We start from the raw sequence: 21,869 nt of genomic DNA on the forward strand, positions 1-21,869 counted from the left end.
GCCTTAAAATTTAACACACACACCGTTAAAATTTCCACTTATTATTTTTACTTTCCTAAAATTTTCGTTGCGTCTTGCAACCTTTTCAATAGTCTTAACGGTGTTAAATTTTAAGGCACGATAAGAAAATGACTCTCCCCAGACACAACAGATTATGTTTCTTTCTTTTCTGGAAACTCACCGCGAACTGCCAGCTGATGGCTCACGGACCACCACTTTGAGTAGCACTGATCTAAACCATGGGTCGTAAAACTTTTTAGACCATTGACCCCTTCATGGAATCCTTGACCCCTCATCCACCCCTGGGCATGTACAAGGAAATAAATAAATAATAATAATAATTAAGTAGATGAGCATTTATCAACCCCAGGGATCGATATCGACCACTCTGGAGACCCCTGATTTAAACATTTACCTAAACTTTTTTTAAACGAAAGTTGCATCTTGATCTGCCTTTCTGTCCATCAACTAACCGAACGTCAGTTGCATAAAGTTCACCAAGTATATCTGTTTACTAATCTAGGAAAGTCGAATATAATTTCTCAAAAAGTCGGAGACCTAAAAACTTCGACTTGAACCAATTTAAGTAGACTTTTACAGAACTGGCTTTAAATAAATTATCATAAATATTTAATTGCTTATTTAATACTAATTATTTAATTTTTTTCTTATAAAAAATATTTAAGTTTTAGCAGAATGCTTTATTTCGCTCGACCTTAATTATTGTTTCATAAGTTCAATTCGGCTCAGAATTCTTATCTTCACAGAAGGATCGGATCTTGTTAAATTTTTCCAACAACTTGAACTATTTCAAATTTTCACCAGATTAATTTTAGAAAAACATGGTTTTGATATAGTTTTGCATGCTGATGACGATCGCATTCATTTTAGAATATTTTTTTTTCTAGAAATTAATAATAAAGTAGTATGCAAAACTACATTTTAAAAAAAAATCTGGTGAAAATTTGAGATACTTCAATTAGTTGGAAGAAATTTAACAAAATTCGAAGGATCCTATCCGAAATATCACAACTCACTTCGTATCACGGTGTACGAGTTTATTTTTCAATTTTGTTTGACTTTCCTGGACGTTATTGAAACGTCGAACACAATTCCCATTCACCGAGTATTTAGATCACATGATCAATTCACCCAACAGCAAACATTAATTACCCAAAACGTCAACAATATTTAGGAAATCCCTTTATATTTAAGATGCAATCGATCAATATGAATCATTACAATATTTACTTCCCGGTTGATACTCACAGCATTGTTACGTTCACTTCGGTATGTATATTGTTGAACTAAATAATTAACCATTATGCGATATTCTTGTTTCATGAAGCTTTTTAAGTTTTCATTACTATTCACAAAACTTTTAACTTTCCATTTCCTACTACGTAATTATTTGCTTTTAAAGGTTTTTAAAAAAGAATATAATTAATAGCATGTTCAATGCCTCGTTCATACTTTACTCGAAGCGAAATATGAGACAACCTAATTCATAAAGAATTGTGACACTGTCAGCTTTGTTTACGACGTACTTGATCAAGCACTAAATTATTTAATTTCATCGCGGGGCAATCCTTCGATATTGGTATACTACGTCATTCACCCACACAACCTTCTCTCATGACATAGAAAAAGAGGGTGAATGACGGCGTCTCCTCATACCGACACTCTCTATACCAATACCGATGCCAAAACATTAAAAAATATCCATTTTTCTGAAAGTTATGAGGAAGTAAAGTCGATAGGAGAAGGGCATACTTGTGTATGTACACCAGCTACACCTTATTAACCATAAGTCATCTTGACAATTAGAATCGACTCATGACATATACAACAACAATGTTACGTAAGGAGTGATTCAAGAAGATACTAATTGATTGACACGAGTTCTGTGCGCATCGTTAATAGTTTTTCGGAAAAAAAAAGGTTATTTATTACAAATTATGTTAAAAAATAATATTACATATTATTTCAATAAAAATGAAATACGTGTGATTCATTCATATGGCGATAACAGTAGGCGAACCCGAATTTAAAACTGGGGTGAAGTTCAGCGACGATCATTGAATTTGTTAGAGTTGGTACTACTCCCAGGTTTTACTTATTGTTGATAGGTTCTTGAGAAGTGTGACAAAGTGAGACGAAACCAGTTTTACCATAGGCTCAATGATATAAACAAGAAGGTGGGGTTCTTATCAGGTTATTTTTTTTTTCGGCAACTTCTTTGGATGTAAGTGCTTTGAACGAGAAAATTTATGATTCTGTCTAGTACGGAAGAAAATCAAAATTTCATTTGTTTTTACCACCCACTTTTTCCTTTGTAGACTTTTCCGAAACATTTTTGGATTTGGATTTTAGAAAATGCGTTTCGGCTAAACAAAGTTTTCCCAAATTTTAACATAATTTTCGTAATTAAAAATGAAAAAGCATAATGTTGTACATCTGCAGGGCTCGAGGCAAACGACAGATGTGCATAAGGAAAACACATTTGCGATATGAAAACCATTCAGAAATATGCTATTGCAACATTCTGTCTTTATCCGCGCCTAGTAAGCCAGGAAACAAGTCTATTAACGTTCTACAGAGAGATTCTCTACTCTAAGAAAATTTGTATGAAAAATTAAAATGTAACGATGTGTGTTACACGTTTAGATCCGCGCCGTACTTTTCCCTAGAAAATGAAAGAAGCTTTCATAAGGTTTGGGCTGTTGGCGAGATAAAGTTTATTCTTTCATATCTAGTTTCGAACATTATTTTGTAATTTTTTAAATCCCTTTTTTGGCAGAATCTTATTGTTCGTTTCTTTCAAACATACAGCTCACAGCTGTTAAAAATTGAAAATTTTGTAAGAATGGGAGCACAATTTTAAAAGCATGAAATAATTTTTTTTTTCATTTTTTTTTTTTTATAAAATTATTATCCTCCACTTTGAAAATCTAGAAATCGGGAAAATTGTCGAAGATATGGTTAAAGGTCCCAGAAAGAAAGGAAAACGTTGCAGCCAGTTATATTGTGTGCTCTGATCAATGAAAATGTTTATAGCCTTATTTAAAAACTAGAAAGCATCGGACAAATCTTTAGATGTTAAAGCAAGGTTTTAATTTGTAAGTTCTAATAATATCCTTTGATAGCCCAGCAGAAACCTGAAATAAGCCAATTACTACATTGCCATGTAACACAAGATTTAGAGTAGCCTTTACTGTGACTAGTGCCCCAGAATGATAAGCAGCTAGTGGCTTGAGATTAAGATATCCTGAAGCATTACTGCCAGGTAGGAGAGCCATACAGCCTTTGGCTGTCTTGAAACTTGGTACATTTTTGTCAACTTTTAAAATGTCAGTTCATTTTAGCATTTGTTTTCAAAACTGGACTGTCTTATCTATATTAAAATTTCCTGTGTTATGTATTTTCTTTTGCCAAAAATATTTTTCAATAAAACTGGAAAAATTTTTTGTATGTATTGATAAGCTTAGATATAATTTGAAGTATATTATTGCCACTTCTACTTGAGGTTGATTTTGTGTTCTGTAAGAATCTTCCAGTTGCATGTTTAATTTTTTATACAGTCCAGGTTTTATCTATGTATGTCCTTTACTAATGTCTTGACTAATTTTCTCCATTTTTTTTTCATCTGTTCATATTACGCAGTTAACAGTCTGTAAAAATTCCTGCCATTGAATGCCAAAATGAAGAGAAGAAGTGTGGGAGAAAGTGATCATGTAGCAAAACGTAAAAACAACAAGCATGCTTTTGAGATTTCTAAAGCATCTCCGTGTGAAGTCCATAAACTATTGCCAACTTCAAGAAGAGGAGTTAAACGAGCTGGTCCTTATTTGTTAGGTATGTTATTATTTATTATGTATTTGTTGGACCTGTCAGAAGTCTTTATTTTCTGTATTTCATAAAAGAGCAGACATAGGCATGGCTGTGTGATTAAGAAGTTTGCTTTGCAACCATATGGTTTCAAGTTCAATCCCACTGCACCTTGTGCAAGTGTCTTCTACTATAGTTCTGGGCTGACCAAAGCCTTATGAGTGTATTTGGTTAAAGAAACTAAAAAGAAGCCCATCATATATCTATGTGTGTGTGTGTGTGTGTTTCTTTGTCTTGGAATTGCATGCTAATTGTAAATGAGCTTCACCATTTTACAGGCACTGATGTTTATAATCTTCTGTGAAAACATGTCAAGCCTAGAAGAAAATATAAACTTGCTTAGAAACAGATGAAGGTTAATAGAATTTCCAACTGTAGAAATTCTACCTCACTGAATTTCAGCTGATCCATGCAAGCATGGAAAAGTAGGTGTTAAAACAATGATGATAGTAATTAATATCTTTTCATTTGTATACAATTATTGTATGCAAGTAACGGATTCTCTGCATAATCACTTAACCTCCTAGAAATAGCAGTCAAATCTTCCTCAAATCACACCCTACCATTTTAAAAAAGGGAAGGATACTTTAGATAATATAGTTCTAGCTACTCACATAAAGGCAGGAAAGATCTTAGATGGAATACCTTAAAACAAGTTTTCTTGATCAGAGTTAGACAGGGGGACTAAGCAGCAACAAAAATATATCTTTTGTTTGAAATCTAGAATTATGTTATACACAAGCTTTGTGACCATTGCATTTATACTCATGCACTTCTAAAACCAATGGACTGAAATACAGTGTGTCCCAAAAGTCACTCATGGATTTCAATTCTTAATAACTTCCTTAACTTTACAAATAAATGCATGAAATTTTAACACACTATAAAGGACGTAATGGAAAGTAATATGCACAAGTCAAATTTTGCAACACCACTACATCACATATGAAAAATGACATCACTTAAATGGCAGCCATTTTCAGCTTCGTATGCCTATGCTCTTTCCAAAACTTGCACCATAATACTCTCTGGGCTAGTCAAGCCTGGTGAACGTGAATGCCATTCAAAGTAAACTTCACACATGGTTCCAGCAAGATGGGGTAACTGCTCATACCGCAAGAGAAACAACGCAGTTGCTATGGCAGTGCTTTGGAGAGAGAATAATCTGGCCTTCACATTCCCCACACTTGACTAGCCTGGATTTTTTCTTGTGGGGATACCTGAACGAGAGGGTTTACATCAACAAACCAGAGACCCTGGTGCAACTGAAGGAGAACATCAATAGAGAAATCAGAGAAGTGGGGTCTGAAACTCTTGAGGGTATTATGGTACATGTTCTGGAAAGAACATGGGTGTGCAAAGACGAAAATGGCTGCCATTTAAGCAACGTCATTTTTCATATGTGATGTAGTGGTGTTGCAAAATTTGACTTGTGCATATTACTTTCCATTATGTCCTTTATAGTGTATCAAAATTTCATGTATTTATTTGTAAAGTTAAGGAGGTTATTAAAAATTGAAACCCATCAGTGACTTTTGGGACACCCTGTATTACAAAATACTTGTGCCAGTTCCTTCAGATATGCCCAAATGAGTTAATACAGAATAGCTATTAAAATAAATATTACCCCACCCAACCCCATCCATTTTTTATTATCATCCTTGCTCTTACTGTTTCCACCAATCACTTCCTTTTGTGCCTTGAGCCACTGATCTCTCTCCTCTGCTATACTTCATTCTTAACACCGCTCTTATCTGCTATCATTCTCAATGCCTGCTTATTTCTACTATCATACTCCACTTACTATATAGCCCTCTTATGTACTTCTGTATCCTTCCCTTCACTGCTCCCACCCCTTGCACATCAACCACCCCTACATTCTGTTCTGTTCTCCTTCCTGAGTCACTCCTATATCTCCTATATTGCACCTTTTCATACTAGTTTTTCCCCTCAACTATACTTCCACCCTTGTTCATCATTCACTACATTCACCTCCAACCCCATCTTTTGCCATCTGTTAATCTCTTTCACACACTTTGAAAGTATCCACTCCCCCTCCACTCTCATGATCTACTGTCCATATCCTCTCTTATGCCCACTTTCTTGCACCTTGAGAGATTTCTCTGGTACTCCATCACTACCCTTCCTTTTTATCTCCTCAATTACTTCCATCCATCAGTATGTATTTCTTCACATGTGTTCATGAGGTAACTGTAACTTGGCATAAAATTTAGAATGTTTGACTGTTGTTATTCTGTTCATCACTTATAGGTAGTGGATTGGCAGAACTGGTAGTGTTGGATAAATATATCTTGTAAAATTTAGTTACATCATTTTAGATTTTGAGTTCAAATCCTGCTCGGATTGATGTGTTTTTCATCCATTCAGCAGTTGGCAGAATAATACTGGTCAAGAACTGAGGTCAGTATAATTTGTGGCTTTGTATTAGCTAGAAATCAATCAGATCATCAGCTAGAATGCTATGTTAGTTGTTGAATTATAACAAAATGTTTCACTGGATTTTTTTTTTTTTGTTGTCATTTTATATTAAAATGCTTAAATAGTAGTTGAATCTGTTCATTTCTTGCTATGTTAATCATGGTTTTATTACAGGACCTCGACTAGGTTCATCTCCAGTTCGAAGCATTGTTCAGTGTCTTGCAAGAAAAGAAGGCACAAATGAATTTTATACCTTAAAGGTAAGCTCATTGATTTCAATGTTTAGAGATAAAAATTTCAACTGTAAGCACAAAATAAAACTCTGGAAATGAATACCATTAAGTTTATTGAACTATTATTCTGTATAAAATTAGGTGACCTTATTAAAGTCCTTAAAAATGTGGGACTTCATCCATTCATCCAGCTTTTCCACTTGTTCCTGAGAGGGTCATAGGGGTAGAATCCTTAGGCCCCTTTTCTATAGGGCTCTATTATTAGAATTTTCCAGTTGGATTCTGAACCATAACCAACTGAGATAAGGTATATTATCCCACTATCTTGTTCTCGATTTACTCCTTGGTCTCCTACCAGTTGGCTTGACCAGAAGACTTTGTCTTACGATTCTTTCTTACGACATTGTTATAAACTATAATATTCTATTATTAAATCTTTTCTACAATAGTAAATAGCAGATAAAAATATAGAAATCCTATTTTGTATTGAGTACAAAAGCATGGTACAGCATTGAATGAGGTTGATGGATGAATGCAGTCTTTACTTAATATAAAACAACATGTCTTAATCACCAGGAAGCCATGGTCAATGGATTAGACATCTAACAGAACAAAGAAGTGGTCTACGCCAGACATTTTAATCACATGTCCATAGTACTGGAGCTGTGACCTCTCGATGCAAAGTAGTAGCTCAACATGGAGAGACTCCCTGATCTCTGAGCTACTCACCTTGTCAAGTAATGTTATTCCAGAGAACCTTCAGAGGTACTCTCATTTCAGCTATATGTATTTGTGATATCACTCTCTTTTGGTTATTACCCAACATTCGTGACCACAGGTGAGGATAGGTACAAAAATCAAATTGAAAATAGTGAGTTTTGCTTTTTTACCAACCTCTCTTCTTTTAAGGATGTTGTGAAATCCTGACACCTCCGTGGGATAGCAAGTCAACTGTCCTAAACCGTATAAAGGCACATGCGCACTATCAGTGAGGGACAGTCTGACGTGTGCAGGTGCTTTGTGAAGACAGTCGTAGAAGTCGTTGAGAAGAGATTGTTTGTTATGTGTTGTTTCTGATTTATATTTGTATTGTTATCACCTTGTTATAAGTCCATGTTATAAAGTGGCATTTACAGTGAGTTCAAAGGACATAACAGTGTCGACAAGACACTACAATGGACTAAATGCAGGAGCTGGCTCATTACTGCAATTTTAGCATCCAATTCAACCTCCTGCTTTGCATCTCTCATGAATACAGCTCTGAGATACTTAAAATTCTCCATTTGTCTCAGTGATGTTCCATTAAATGCACAATGCACTGCAAAGAATTTCGTGAGAGAACCAGTGTCTCAGTCTTCACAACACCAATTTTTATCCTTACCTTGCTGCACTCAGCAGCAAATCCATTCAGTGCATGCTAGCTATCAGCTCCTGATGAGCTAAGAAGCAGCATGTCATCTGCAAATAACAGCTGACAAATCCTACACCCACTGATTGTAATACTATTTCCATAATGGCTGCACATGTCAATCCAGTTCATAAAAATTGTGGAAAGGAGAGGTGGCAACACACATGCTGAAAGGTTTTCATTTAGCACCATTTACCTGACTCAAAAAGTTTTATCATACATCTTGGTCACTGTATCACATTGACCAAGTTGTACAGTAAAACCTTTTGAAAAGAAATTTTATAGTATATGATATCATAAAATAAACTACAGAAATTTATATAATAGCATATCATCATCATCATCATCATCATCGTTTAACGTCCGCTTTCCATGCTAGCATGGGTTGGACGATTTGACTGAGGACTGGTGAAACCGGATGGCAACACCAGGCTCCAATCTAATTTGGCAGAGTTTCTACAGCTGGATGCCCTTCCTAACGCCAACCACTCAGAGAGTGTAGTGGGTGCTTTTATGTGTCACCCGCATGAAAATGGCCATGCTCGAAATAGTGTCTTTTATGTGCCACCCGCACAAGAGCCAGTCCAGGGGCACTGGCAACGATCTCGCTCGAAAACCCTACAAGGCCAGTCAGGCGGTACTGGCAACGGTCACGCTCAAGATGGTACATCTTATGTGCCACTCGCACAAGAGCCAGTCCAGGGGCCCTGGCAACGATCTCACTTGGCTTGCCGGGTCTTCTCACGCACAGCACATTTCCAAAGGTCTCGGTCAGTAGTCATCGCCTCGGTGAGGCCTAATGTTCGAAGGTCTTGCCTCACCACTGAACCAAAATTTAATTTAAATACTGTTTCCATATTATATACCATGGAGACATTCTTAAAAACAAGAGAAGGACAAAAAAACTAGCTGGCAAGTAGCTTATATGGTTACATTAAAAGGCAAAGAAAGAAGTAGGTACAATCTTGTTACAATGTCTTCTGAAAACTGAAACCTATCCTTTTTTTTCAAAACCATATCAAATAATAAACAACAATTCACCAAATATTCTAATTAAACAATAATCATAGCTTCCTTCTTGGGATGGTTTTAATTTTGTTATTTTATTACCCATGGCTACATACTATAGCTCAAAATTCATCAAAATAAAGATCTGCAGAAGATAAATCCATTAAAAATGTCTTAAAAGAAATTGTCAAGATTACTTTCCACTTGATACATTCCAGAAAAGTCTAATCTAGTCATTTTTTTTTCTTTTTCCTGGAATACAAAAATGTTTAAAAGAAACTTACCTGTATTAACATAAGGTTTAAATTCTTCTCCCATTCGATCAACCATCAAACACAGCACTTCAAGACCATTCAAGGAAATCTTGAAGGTGTGTTTAAAATGCTTACAGTTGTCTTTTATGATGTAATTGTTTCAGTTTCATCACAGGATCTCAGATCAAATTATTCGCTATACAAATACAACTCTAAAACTAGAAAAAAAATGTCTAGTGTAGTCCCCAAGTTGTTATGGAGCTTATAGACATAGAAAAGTCTATATGATTATACTATTGTTGATAATGTTAGTTTGTAAGTAAGGCAGCAAGCTGGCAGAATCGTTACCATGCTGGGCAAAATGCATAGCGGCATTTTGTCTGTCTTTAACATTCTGAGTTCAAATTCCATTGAGGTTGACGTTGCTTTTCATCCTTTCAGTGTCGATGAATTAAGTACCAGTTGAGCACTGGGGTCAATGTAATTAACTTGCCCCCTCTCTGAAACTTCTGGCCTTCTATTCAAATTTGAAACAAAGTCAGCAAGTCTTATAGCCTTCCATGCAAAGAATGCATACATTGCTTTAGTGAATAATAAAGATTTTTGTTCACTGTAAGTATATAATTAGTATCATATGTCAGGATATGTAAGGAATAAAGGTTTTATATATTTTTGCACATGTTTTCGTTGCCATGACTGTGTGGTAAAATGTTTGATTGTTGTTGTAGATACTGACAATGGAAGATTCAGAGCATGCCAACCAAGATGACCATCAGGGTAAAATGTTAATGCATACAGAATATTCACTGCTTTCGCTACTACACAACCAAGATGGTGTTGTACATCATCATGGATTGTTCAAAGTTAGTATTGGTTAATTTTTTTCTTTTTGAGTTTCTTTATCCCATGTCTTCTGAATGTAACTGCTGCAACATTGTCTCCTGGAAAGGATGTCAGAGTGTCTTATTATTGAAGTATATAAATGTGTGTGTCTTTTGCTGTTGTATTTCTATCTTTTTTTTTTAATGTAATTTTTTTTACTTGCCTCAGTCACTTGATTGTGGCCATGTTGTGGCTCCACCTTGAAGGGCTTTTAGCCAAGCGAATTGACCCCAGTACTTATTTTTTAAAGCCTGGTGCTTATTCTATCAGTTTCTTTCTCTGAACTGCTAAATTACAAACCAACACTAGTTGCCAAGAGGTGGTGGGGGGTGACACACACACACACACACGCACGCACGCACGCACGCACGCACGCACGCACGCACGCACGCACGCACGCACGCACGCACGCACGCACGCACACACACACACACACACACACACACACACACACACACACACAGAAATTTTGTCTGAGCCTTTCAACTTCACTGAGATAGCATGTGATTGCTTGGAATAGCAATCAAATCTCCAAATCACACCCTAGCAATTTGGGGACAGATATGCTGGACAGAATATTGTTCCTGATACTCAGAGACGAAATGGTCATGGCTGTAGAGCCTTTGATTGTAGGAATAAGCCTAACTTGGGATTAAACAATAATAAAACAATTCAGTTTACTTATCACACTTTGTTTAGTGACAATGTGCTTTCACAAGATGTGATGACCACAAAGCCAATACTGTTAGCCATTTTCTTTAGTAGTACAAAGGAATATTTGTTATATATGTACTTATTTCATCATTATTATCATTGTAGTTGTTATTGTTGTTGAGTGATACGTTTTTTTGTCTGAATTGAACCCACTGGGAAGCTATAACCAACAGTACTATTGTTTACAAAATTCCATCATCATCATCATCATTGTTTAACGTGCGCTTTCCATGCTAGCATGGGTTGGACGATTTGACTGAGGATTGGTGAACCAGATGGCTACACCAGGCTCCAATCTGATTTGGCAGAGTTTCTACAGCTGGATGCCCTTCCTAACGCTAACCACTCCGAGAGTATAGTGGGTGCTTTTATGTGCCATCGGCATGAAGGCCAGTCAGGCGGTACTGGCAACAGCCACACTCAAAATGGTGTAGAACCGGGACTAAATATCTCAAATACATAGATCTGCATTTGGAATAATTATTTATACTGCTGTCTAATGTTTTTTTTTTTTTTTTTTTTTACTTGTTTCAGTCATTAGACTGTGACCATGCTGGGGCACTGCCTTGAAGAATTTTAGTCGAATGAATCAACCCCAGTACTAATCTTTTTGTTAAGCTTGGTACTTATTCTATCTGTCTCTTCTGCTGAACTGTTAAATTACGGGGATGTGAATACACAGATATGAAGACATATACACACACACACACACACACACACACACACACACACACACACACACACACACACACACACATAGATAAACTACAAGATTCTTTTAGTTTCCTTCTACTAAATCCACTTACAAGGCTCTGGTTGGCCTGAGACTATAGTAGAACACTTGGCCAAGGTGCCAAGCAGTGGGATTGAACTCGGAACCATGTGGTTGGGAAGCAAGCTTCTTACCATACAATTGAAATATGAATTAGTGTTATAGAAAGAGATCTAATGTATTTAGTATTGTTGTTGTTGGCACTCCGTCGCTTACGACGTCGAGGGTTCCAGTTGATCCAATCAACAGAACAGCCTGCTCGCGAAATTAACGTGCAAGTGGCTGAGCACTCCACAGATACGTGTACCCTTAACGTAGTTCTCGGGGATATTCAGCGTGACACAATGTGACAAGGCTGGCCCTTTGAAATACAGGTACAACAGAAACAGGAAGTAAGAGTGAGAGAAAATTGTGGTGAAAGAGTACAGCAGGGTTCGCCACCATCCCCTGCCGGAGCCTCGTGGAGCTTTAGGTGTTTTCGCTCAATAAACACTCACAACGCTCGGTCTGGGAATCGAGACCGCGATCCTATGACCGCGAGTCCACTGCCCTAACCACTGGGCCATTGCGCCTCCATTGTATTTAGTATATATTGCAGATATATATATTTTATAATGCAGCAGAACTGTGTTAGGTTGTAGATGTGTATGACAACATTTTTCAACACTTTATAATATGCAGTACTATCACAAAACTAAAGTGAAAGTGAATATAATTGTTAATCATCATCATCATCATCATCGTTTAACGTCCGCTTTCCATGCTAGCATGGGTTGGACGATTTGACTGAGGACTGGTGAAACTGGATGGCAACACCAGGCTCCAGTCTAATTTGGCAGAGTTTCTACAGCTGGATGCCCTTCCTAACGCCAACCACTCAGAGAGTGTAGTGGGTGCTTTTACGTGTCACCCGCACGAAAACAGCCACGCTTGAAATGGTGTCTTTTATGTGCCACCCGCACAAGCCAGTCCAGGGGCACTGGCAACGATCTCGCTCGAAAATCCTACGGGAGCCAGTCAGGCGGTACTGGCAACGGCCACGTTCAAAATGGTGCATCTCATGTGCCACCCGCACAAGAACCAGTCCAGGGGCACTGGCAACGATCTTACTTGGCTTGCCGGGTCTTCTCATGCACAGCACATTTCCAAAGGTCTCGGTCAGTAGTCATCGCCTCGGTGAGGCCCAATGTACGAAGGTCTTGCCTCACCACCTCAGCCCAGGTCTTCCTGGGCCTACCTCTTCCACGGGTTCCCTCAACTGTTAGGGTGTGGCACTTTTTCACGCAGCTATCCTCATCCATTCTCACCACATGTCCATACCAGCGCAATCGTCTCTCTTGCACACCACAACTGATGCTTCTAAAGTTCAGCTTTTCTCTCAAGATACTTACACTCTGACGGGTATTCACATTGACATTACACATCCAACGGAGCATACTGGCTTCATTCCTTGCGAGCTTACGTATGTCCTCAGCAGTTACAGCCCATGTTTCACTGCCATGTAGCATGGCTGTTCATACGCATGCGTCATACAGTCTGCCTTTTACTCTGAGTGAGAGTCCCTTTGTCGCCAGCAGGGGTAAGAGCTCTCTAAACTTTGCCCAGGCTATTCTTATTCTAGCAGCTACACTTTCAGCGCACCCACCCCCACTACTAACTTGGTCGCCCAGATAGCGGAAGCTATCGACTACCTCTAGTTTTTCACCCTGGAATGAGATAGAAGTTGTTTCCTGTTTGTTTACAGTCTTTATTGCACCTGAACATCTGCCACAAACAAAAACTAACTTGCTAGTTAACCTGCCTTTGATGTTGCTGCACCTCTTATGTGTCCATAGCTTGCACCGGGTACATCTTATAGAGTTACTACCTACTCCTTTTCTACATACTGAGCAGGGCCATCTACCTGAAGGGGTTTGTGTTTTATCTACCTTCCTACTTATTAGGATTTTGGTTTTAGCTAGGTTGACTCTAAGGCTCTTCAATTCTAGACCTTGCTTCCACACCTGAAACTTCTCCTCTAGTTCTGATAGTGACTCCGCAATTAGGGCAAGGTCATCAGCATAGAGGAGCTCCCAGGGGCAACCTGTCTTGTGTGTATTTTAAATGGCTGTTATGATTCTCCCACCATGTAAATATCTTATGATATTTTGTATTAATAGGACCAAGCACACGAAGAAAAGGATACTCTGAACTCCCATGGCTGCATTGAATATACTGGAAGAATCCGTAATCGTCTCTGTTTAGTTTTAGATTGTCTTATTCCCCACGATTTTAGTAGTAAAACGTCTGATCTCATAAATCTTCAGCATTATGTGATCAAAGAGAAGAAACTTAGTGAAAAAGAAGCTGTTATAATTTTTGCTGATATTGTGAGAATTGTTGAAAATTTACACAAAGTATGTTTTTCTTTTTTTTTTAACTAATAATCTTAAGATACAACATGCAGAAGTAGCTTAAATTTTTTAATATTTTCTTTAATTAGATTTTTCTGATACCAATAATATAATCCCCCTTTTGCCTCTTTTTTTTGTAATAATTTCACTAGATTTAGAAGCCCTTTGAATGAAGTATATCCAAAAGATATTATAAATAACAGTACTCCTATTAATTATTAAAAGAGTATGACTTAGAAATATTCAATCTTCTGTTTCTACTAAGATTATTTTATTTAATATCAATAATGGTATTGAACCATTATGGATACTAAAAAGCAATGTTTTATTTTTGTTGATACTGAGTTCACATAATCATAACTTTATTTTCCTGTACTTTATCTTAGAGATAAAGTAGAAATAATAAATTGTACAAATTGTAAATTTCCTTTTTAAGCTTCATAAAAGTTTCAAGAAAAAAAAATTATCAGCTAATTAGCAAGCAAGTTATTTTGATTGGATTTTAACAACATTCTTTTTTAGTGATGATTAAACAGGCTTGTATCTTTTCAATTATATAATTATACACAAATTAGATGTTTTTTAATAAAGTAAATATAGAATTATATTTGAAATGCTTGTGTCGCACTATAAATATTTTCACAATTGTACTTATTATTCCATGATTCTTCTCAGAAAAATATCGTCCACCGTGATTTAAAACTTGGAAACATAGTGTTGAACAAACGATCAAGAAGAGTTACTATCACTAACTTTTGTCTTGGAAAACACTTGGTGTCAGAAAAAGATTTGTTAAAAGATCAGCGAGGAAGTCCTGCTTATATAAGCCCTGATGTGTTGAGTGGTAAGTAAAATTTATTAAATGCTAATTGCTATTATTTATTAATTGATTACAATGAAAATTCATAATTAAGTGATAATGGATCCCAGTCTACAAAAGAAAGAAATAATAACTGATATTAAAAGAAAAACCTTGAAACTTGGTGAAAGACAATTAAATTAGCGATAAAGTTAATGAACTAGTGCAAATATATATATCTCATTAACATACCTTTCACACCCACGTTTTCATGCTAGCATGGATTATGTGCATCCTGACAGTCTCCTTTTCCCTTTCTGTGTGCTTAGCTGTCTTGTCCTGCAAGATCTAGTTTTCTCTGATCTACTCTCAGCAGGAATCTTAGAAGGAAGACACATTCTGCTATCACTAGTATCCTTCCAAACACATTTTATCTACTAAATACAAGAACTTGTCAACTGTTTCTTGTTCAAAATCTCAATAGGCATTGCTGATTTTCTGTTAGCCGACTTAAAATCACGATACCATTGTGGTCCATTGCCTTAGTAACATTAAGTAAATACTCAAAAATTACATATTTAGTGTTTGCCTTTCTGTTTGTCTAATTAAATTATAATTAATTATGGTATTGTTTAGCTTCTATTTTACTCAACTGCAACATTTTAATTAAATTTGTTGGTATACAATATGATATTCGTTTTGATGTGGATTGTGTAAAACTATTTATTATTCCAACACTTCAGAAATATTATCTGTTTAAATTAATTACTTTCATAATTATCCTACAGAGAAAACTAATTATATTAGGCATCAACAACATATTGTTTTCTCTTTCTAAAGCCATTTATGTTTTGAACCTCTTTTTTGAAATGACGAGCTTGCTGTATATAGATGCAAATATGTCTTTGAAGTTAACTAGTTTGTTTCACAACCATGTGATTCTGGATTTGATCCTTTTTCTTAGCACCATAGGCAAGTGTTTCTTACTGTAGCCTTGGATTCAGTAATACCTTGTGTGTAGAATTTGGTAGATAGAAACTATGCAGAAATTCATTGTGTGTGTGTGTGCTTACACTGGTCTAAAAAAAAACTGCTGTCTTTTATATCCTGTAGCTAAGATAAAATGATAGACTGAAATAAGTACTGGGGGTAATGCGATTGACTGAACCCGTAATATGGTGCCCTGCCTAGCCACAGTCCAATGATTGAAACCAGTAAAAAACTAAATGAATATTTATTATCCTTATTACATTGTTTTTACAATAGAATTTTCTCTAAATGTCAGATTATCAGTATTCGAATACTTTAAGGATACTGTTTTGATATGGCAGTAGCCTCTTTTTTCATGAAGGGCATTTAGTTCTTATACATTTGTTTTTCTGCAAACCAATGAGAGTGCATGCTTGTGGATTTCAACCTGCTACAAATAACAGCCAATTTTTTCTCAAATTATACCCTACCTTTTTTAAAAGAGAAAAGGCATATTGAATATTGTAATAAACCATTTCTAAGGAGATGGTATAGTTATGGCTGGAATACCTTTGTTCATAGGTCTGCCCAACCAGAGCTAACCCAGAGATAAACTACAAGAAGTACCCTGTATTACACTTTAAAAAATATTATTTATCTATCTTTGTAGTAAATTAAACTTGTAAACTGAATTGATTTGCAATTATACATAGTCAGTTTGAACAAGAGCAAAATATCTTCTTTTCTCTTTCTCACACAGCCATTGAAAAGAACAGAACATGTTGATTGGATGTAAACTAAAGTACATATTACTTAAACCTATTCTCTTCTTTGAATATTGGATTCTATGAATCCAATTCTCAGCCAAGTTATTGCTTACAGATATATTAAGTCATTCATTTTTGAATTGATTTCATATCACTATGGAAAGTTGATGCTTAAACCTTTTGTTAACATAATTCTGTTGAAATACAGTCTTTGTTTCAATTAATTTTGAAAATAATGGAGAATTTAGTAAAATAACTTTGTCATTATTAAGCTGGTATTTGGAACAAATTAACTTGAAATTTCAATGGAAGGTTTTAATTTTAAACAGGAAGTTTATATCATAGAGCCAGGGCAGTTTTAGGCAGGTTAGTATCGAAAACATTAATTGATGAGGGTTATAAGAAAAGGTAGCAGGATGTTGGTAATGATGGTGAGTTAATAAGCCACAGATTACAAGTGTTTACTAATTTAATCAGGTTTGTATCTATACAAAAAGAATGTCATGCATTGTTAACCAAACATATTTAAATGTTGTATAAATCAATGTAAGTTATACAGAGTTGGTTAGTAACGATCATTTAATATATTTTATCCTAACATTGTGTGTCAGATAGATGAATAACTGTAATAACTATTACCATTTATGTGATCATTCAGCTCATTATAAAACTAGAGCAGTGTCTTTAGATCACTGTTTTTCATTGGTGGGGTTTGTGACCTGTGCACCACAACAGAATGTAGATCTTAAAACCAAGGTGCCACAAAAATGCATTAGTGTAGATGCTGGTGCCATATAAAAAACACGTGCTAGTGCTACATAAAAAGCACCCAGTACATTCAGTGAAGCAGTTGGTATTAAGGAGGGCATCCAGTCATAGAAGCCAAGCCAAAACAGACTATGGAACCTGGTGCATCCCCAGACCTTGCCAGTTCCTGTCAAGCCATCCAACACATGCCGGCACAGAAAGCAGATGTTAAATGACGGTAATATGAGGATTAAAAAGAGGGCAGACAAATTGCCATGTTAAATAAAATTAAGATGACTTTTGAAACTTGCCCAACACCATGATAAAGAAAAGACAGATATATGGAAGCAAACTCTATTTTACATTCTCATTAATGAAGGTGAGAGTAAAACATTTCCCCAGTATTTTAGTGGGACGGTATCTGGTATTTGTCATTTTGGGATCCACGACTATGGACAGATCCAAATCAGTTCAATGGTAAATTGTTTGGACCATGAATTCAGTTATCGCTTATAAACTCAAATAGTTTATTTTCTACCAGTTTTATTTTTTCTATTATAATAGTCCAATTCATGCCAGCACGGGAAAATGGACATTAAATGATGATGATAAGGATATATGAAATTCTTTTGTTTACATGGTTTGAGATATTAACTCTTTTACTGTGGAAAGTAGATATATCCACTGAAAATTATCCTAAACGGCAGGAAGCAGTTTTATATACCAACCTATCTTTCATTGAGGAATGTCATGTTTGAAACTTTCCTGTTGAGATATGTCAAGTTTATTGAGGCAGTGTGACTTGCAGAAAATACAAATTGTACTTTACGATAGTTATTTAGCATTATTATTGGAATAACCATGAAATTTAATTTCACAGTGAAAGTGTTAAAGTGGTAATAATTTTCAGATCTAATGCTGTAAACTGTTATTGTACTTTTTTTTATTCTTTTATATGTTTTAGCCCAAAGGCTGTGGCCATGTTGGAGCACCATATGTAATTTTTTTTTTTTCCACTATATTTTCAGGTAAACCATATTTAGGAAAACCAAGTGATATGTGGGCTCTTGGAGTAGTTCTATTCACTATGATTTATGGACAGTTCCCATTCTATGACAGTGCACCTCAAGAATTATTTCGAAAGATTAAAGTAGCTGAATATAGTATACCATCGTAAGAGATGATTGTTCACGATTCCTCTATGTTTTGTGCTTGATCTTTTGACTTTTGAACATTAAGATTTCTTAAGCTACAAAAAGAGATTAATACTGGTTAATTGTTAATATGAGTGGAGCAGAGTTGAGATGAGTTAAGAGTGGTGTGTATTTGGAGACTAACATTGAGAAACGTGGAAGGGCAGAGAAAATTGAAAAAATAGTAGAATACCAGATTATGTCAAAAAATTATATCCAAGAAACTTGATATTAGCAATATTAAAAATATGTTGACATCAGTAGTTTTAAAGGTGTGTTGATATTAAGGGTTTATAGACCCTGACTGACCAAAACCTTGTAAGTGAATTTGGTAGATGGAAACTAAAATAAGGCCTTCATATAGATATATATCTATGTATATATGTGTCTGATTGTTTGTTTACTTGTATGCTCTGTGAAAGTCACTACAAGTGGTGTTGTGTTTTTATCACTTCTGTCAATAAATCATCTGGGGTATTAAACTTCAATGGCCATAGTATTCCTGTGAAGAGTAACAAGTTATGAAGTTTGAAACACTTTGTATCTACAATAAGTTGACGGAAGAAATACTACCAATAAAATGATGAAAAATATTGAGTTTGGAGTAGAATATAATTTATTTTAGGTGTACAGCAATAAGTTCTTGTTTTAGTTTCAATATTTATAAAAATATTTTTTTACAATTTTAAGAAAAAAATGAAGAGTTAAGCAATTTGAAACCCTCACTATATATTGCCCATATTTTTGACATTATTTTGCTTTTTTTTTTCACTAAGGGACAACAATATATCTCAAGACACAATTTTAGTGATAAGGAAACTTTTAATTCTTGACCCCAATACAAGACTTGCAGCTACAGAAGTTCTTGATACTTTGGCTGTTATTATAGCCAATTGGTAAGTTACTAAATCTCTTAATTCTGGTAATTAGTATATTGACATTGTTAAAATTTTGAATATAATTTTAAAGATGTCAGCTACATGTCAGTTGTCTCATTGTTATCTTTCTTTGCTTTTAACTTTGATATTTATTTTTGACAAAATTAGATTAAATTTATTATCTTCAATGCATTATGTAACATGATTTGTAGGAAAGAATTTTTTTCACATCAACAAGAATGATTTCTTCTTTAGGTTCACATGGAAAATTTTTGTAGGAAATAGTTGGAATTGGTCATTACCAATTAATGTAGATTAAATCAGTTTACTACCAGTATTTATTTTTATCAAACCCTGAAGATAAAAAGCAAAAGTTGTTATTTAGCTCCAGGTCTCACCTGGTCAAGCCTGATCTATGATCAAAAGCATTTTTCAGCCGTGAACATCTTACGTTTTGTTCAGGTGTTTTGTATCTTCCTCTACATTAGCCAATGCATCCTTCTTGTTTTAAGATAGCAAGGTACAACACAGGAGATATGGCTCTTCTTTTCAACAGTTTGAGTGACCAAGCTGAGACTTGTGAAATGCCAAAAGCAATTTGGGTGAGATTTGAACACAGAAGCTTGACTATTGAAACTGAATACTGTAGTCATTTAGTTTTGTGCTTTGCTATTTGTGACATGTCCTCACCTTTTTACAAAAACAATGTTTTTCAGTCCTTGCAAATTTGAAACTGAATCTCTCACAGAAAACAAAAGCCACTTTCATTCAATGCACATTTAAATCTAGTTTCTACTGAAGCCTGATTCCCCTTTAATTGCATTCATTTTGAAACAGGGTGGACACATTAGGTCGTGTGATCCTAGATGCTCAATGCTAATGGGAATGATGAGGTAGCTATGTCTGGGATACCTTTGATCATTGGTCTGCTCAGTCAGAATTAACTACAGTCTAAACAAAGAACATTGAACATTATACACTTGAGACAGGTTTCAAAGATTAAGTGATGAAAAATGACTTTTCAATTAGAAAGCCGTGAGTTTGTACCGTTACTGACATTGTACTCTTTTCTTGGGGTAGATAACTGCATCCCTCCACCTAATATAGTAGTATTTGCAGATATTTTCTAGAGTTTTAATATATGGATAGTCATGATATTCTTGATAGACCGTATGATAAAATACTGAGTAAGATTAGTGGCTGAGTTTTTTTAAATGGAGTTGACTAGTTCTGGACTGCTATTTCTAGCTGGTTGGGCAACCATATAGAGGTTTTCTTATTGGTTTGTGAATTGCATGTATTATTCCAGTAGAAAAGGTCTCAAATGGGAGCAATTCTACTGTTTTTATTTAAGTTAACTGGTCCTGGGATATTCAGTGAGTAGGAATGTAAGAACAAATGGTAGTAGAATTGAGGAAGTAGTAGAGATGTAATGGGTAAAATGGAGAGTTGCATGGGTCAAACTCATCACTGAGGATGACTACAAATATAGGTTGTGGACAGATAATAATTCAGATATGCTGTTAGTAGAGAAGTAAATAAACTAAAAGGAAATTATAAGTTTTTGAATTATGATGGTAAGGCTGATAATTTTGTGGAAGAGGCTGTAGTTTGAACATGACTGATGGAAACAGATTTGTGAGAGCTACTTTAATGGTAGATAACTGGATTATTGTAATCATATAAGAGAATTTTCACAGCTATTTTCAGTTAATATGTACCACCCACTTTTTTTTTCTAATTACTTGAAATGTCTCCTTTTCTGTTCTTAATGCTTCATAAATGTGTTATTTTTAGGAGAGCAATGTCCAGTCGTGCTTTGCCTTTTCATACAGTGCCTGATATTGATGATGAAGAATCAAAAGAGCCAGATGTGAGTTTAGACAATTCAACAAATTCTTCAAATGGAACTGACCCAGAACTTAAGAAATCACAAAAGCCAACTGTAGATGTAAATTGGAAGCCAACATCAGTGCCTGAAAATATGCATCATAGACTTAATCGATTAAATAATTTAACTAACCAGTCTACTAGCCCAGAATCTCATTCTGCTTTTGATGCTTATGTGCCATTCCGTCATTATCAATCTATATGAACCATTTTTGGAAACCTGTCCTATTTAATTTACCCAAACGAAACAAAATAAATACTTAGTTTTTAGAAATTATTTTATACACAACCAAACTGCATGTGTTGTTATTGATATTTACTTTGTCTTATTTTTCCTCAGATATTTTCACACAAGTATGTGTGGTGTTAGATGTATTATCATCATCATCATTTTAATGTCCATCTTTCCATACTTGCATGGGTCAAACAGAATTCATTGAGACAAATATTTCTATAGTCAGAGGCCCTTCCTGTCACTGACCCTCTTTTGTTTCCAAGCAAGATAATATTTTCTCATGATCATTATCTGTTTTCCATTGCTGGCATGGGTTGAACATTTTGATAGGAACCAATGAACTGGAGGACTGCACTGAGCTCCAGTGCCTGCTTTGGTATGGTTTCTACAGCTGCAATAG

The 21,869-nt window shown here is 35.4% G+C and overlaps 1 protein-coding gene across 2 annotated transcripts; it reads left to right on the top strand.

Annotated features, from left to right (window-relative positions):
- Window positions 1-81: 81 nt before the first annotated feature.
- On the top strand, window positions 82-21,528 carry LOC106870215 (serine/threonine-protein kinase 40). 2 transcript variants are annotated; one of them, XM_014916219.3, is made up of 9 exons: window positions 82-1,290; window positions 3,664-3,855; window positions 6,502-6,587; window positions 9,959-10,093; window positions 13,758-13,994; window positions 14,667-14,835; window positions 18,302-18,446; window positions 19,243-19,362; window positions 21,142-21,528. In XM_014916219.3, the coding sequence occupies exons 2-9, from the start codon at window positions 3,702-3,704 to the stop codon at window positions 21,437-21,439; spliced, it is 1,344 nt and encodes a 447-aa protein (XP_014771705.1). In that variant the 5' UTR covers window positions 82-1,290; window positions 3,664-3,701; the 3' UTR covers window positions 21,440-21,528. The 2 variants fall into 2 exon arrangements, with proteins under 2 accessions (XP_014771705.1, XP_014771706.1); XM_014916220.3 differs by lacking the exon at window positions 82-1,290 and adding an exon at window positions 1,725-1,941.
- The last annotated feature ends 341 nt before the right edge of the window (window positions 21,529-21,869 follow it).

Source organism: Octopus bimaculoides, chromosome 4, assembly GCF_046866305.1.
Source record: "Octopus bimaculoides isolate indiv1 chromosome 4, ASM4686630v1, whole genome shotgun sequence".
Taxonomy (NCBI): Eukaryota; Metazoa; Mollusca; class Cephalopoda; order Octopoda; family Octopodidae; genus Octopus; species Octopus bimaculoides.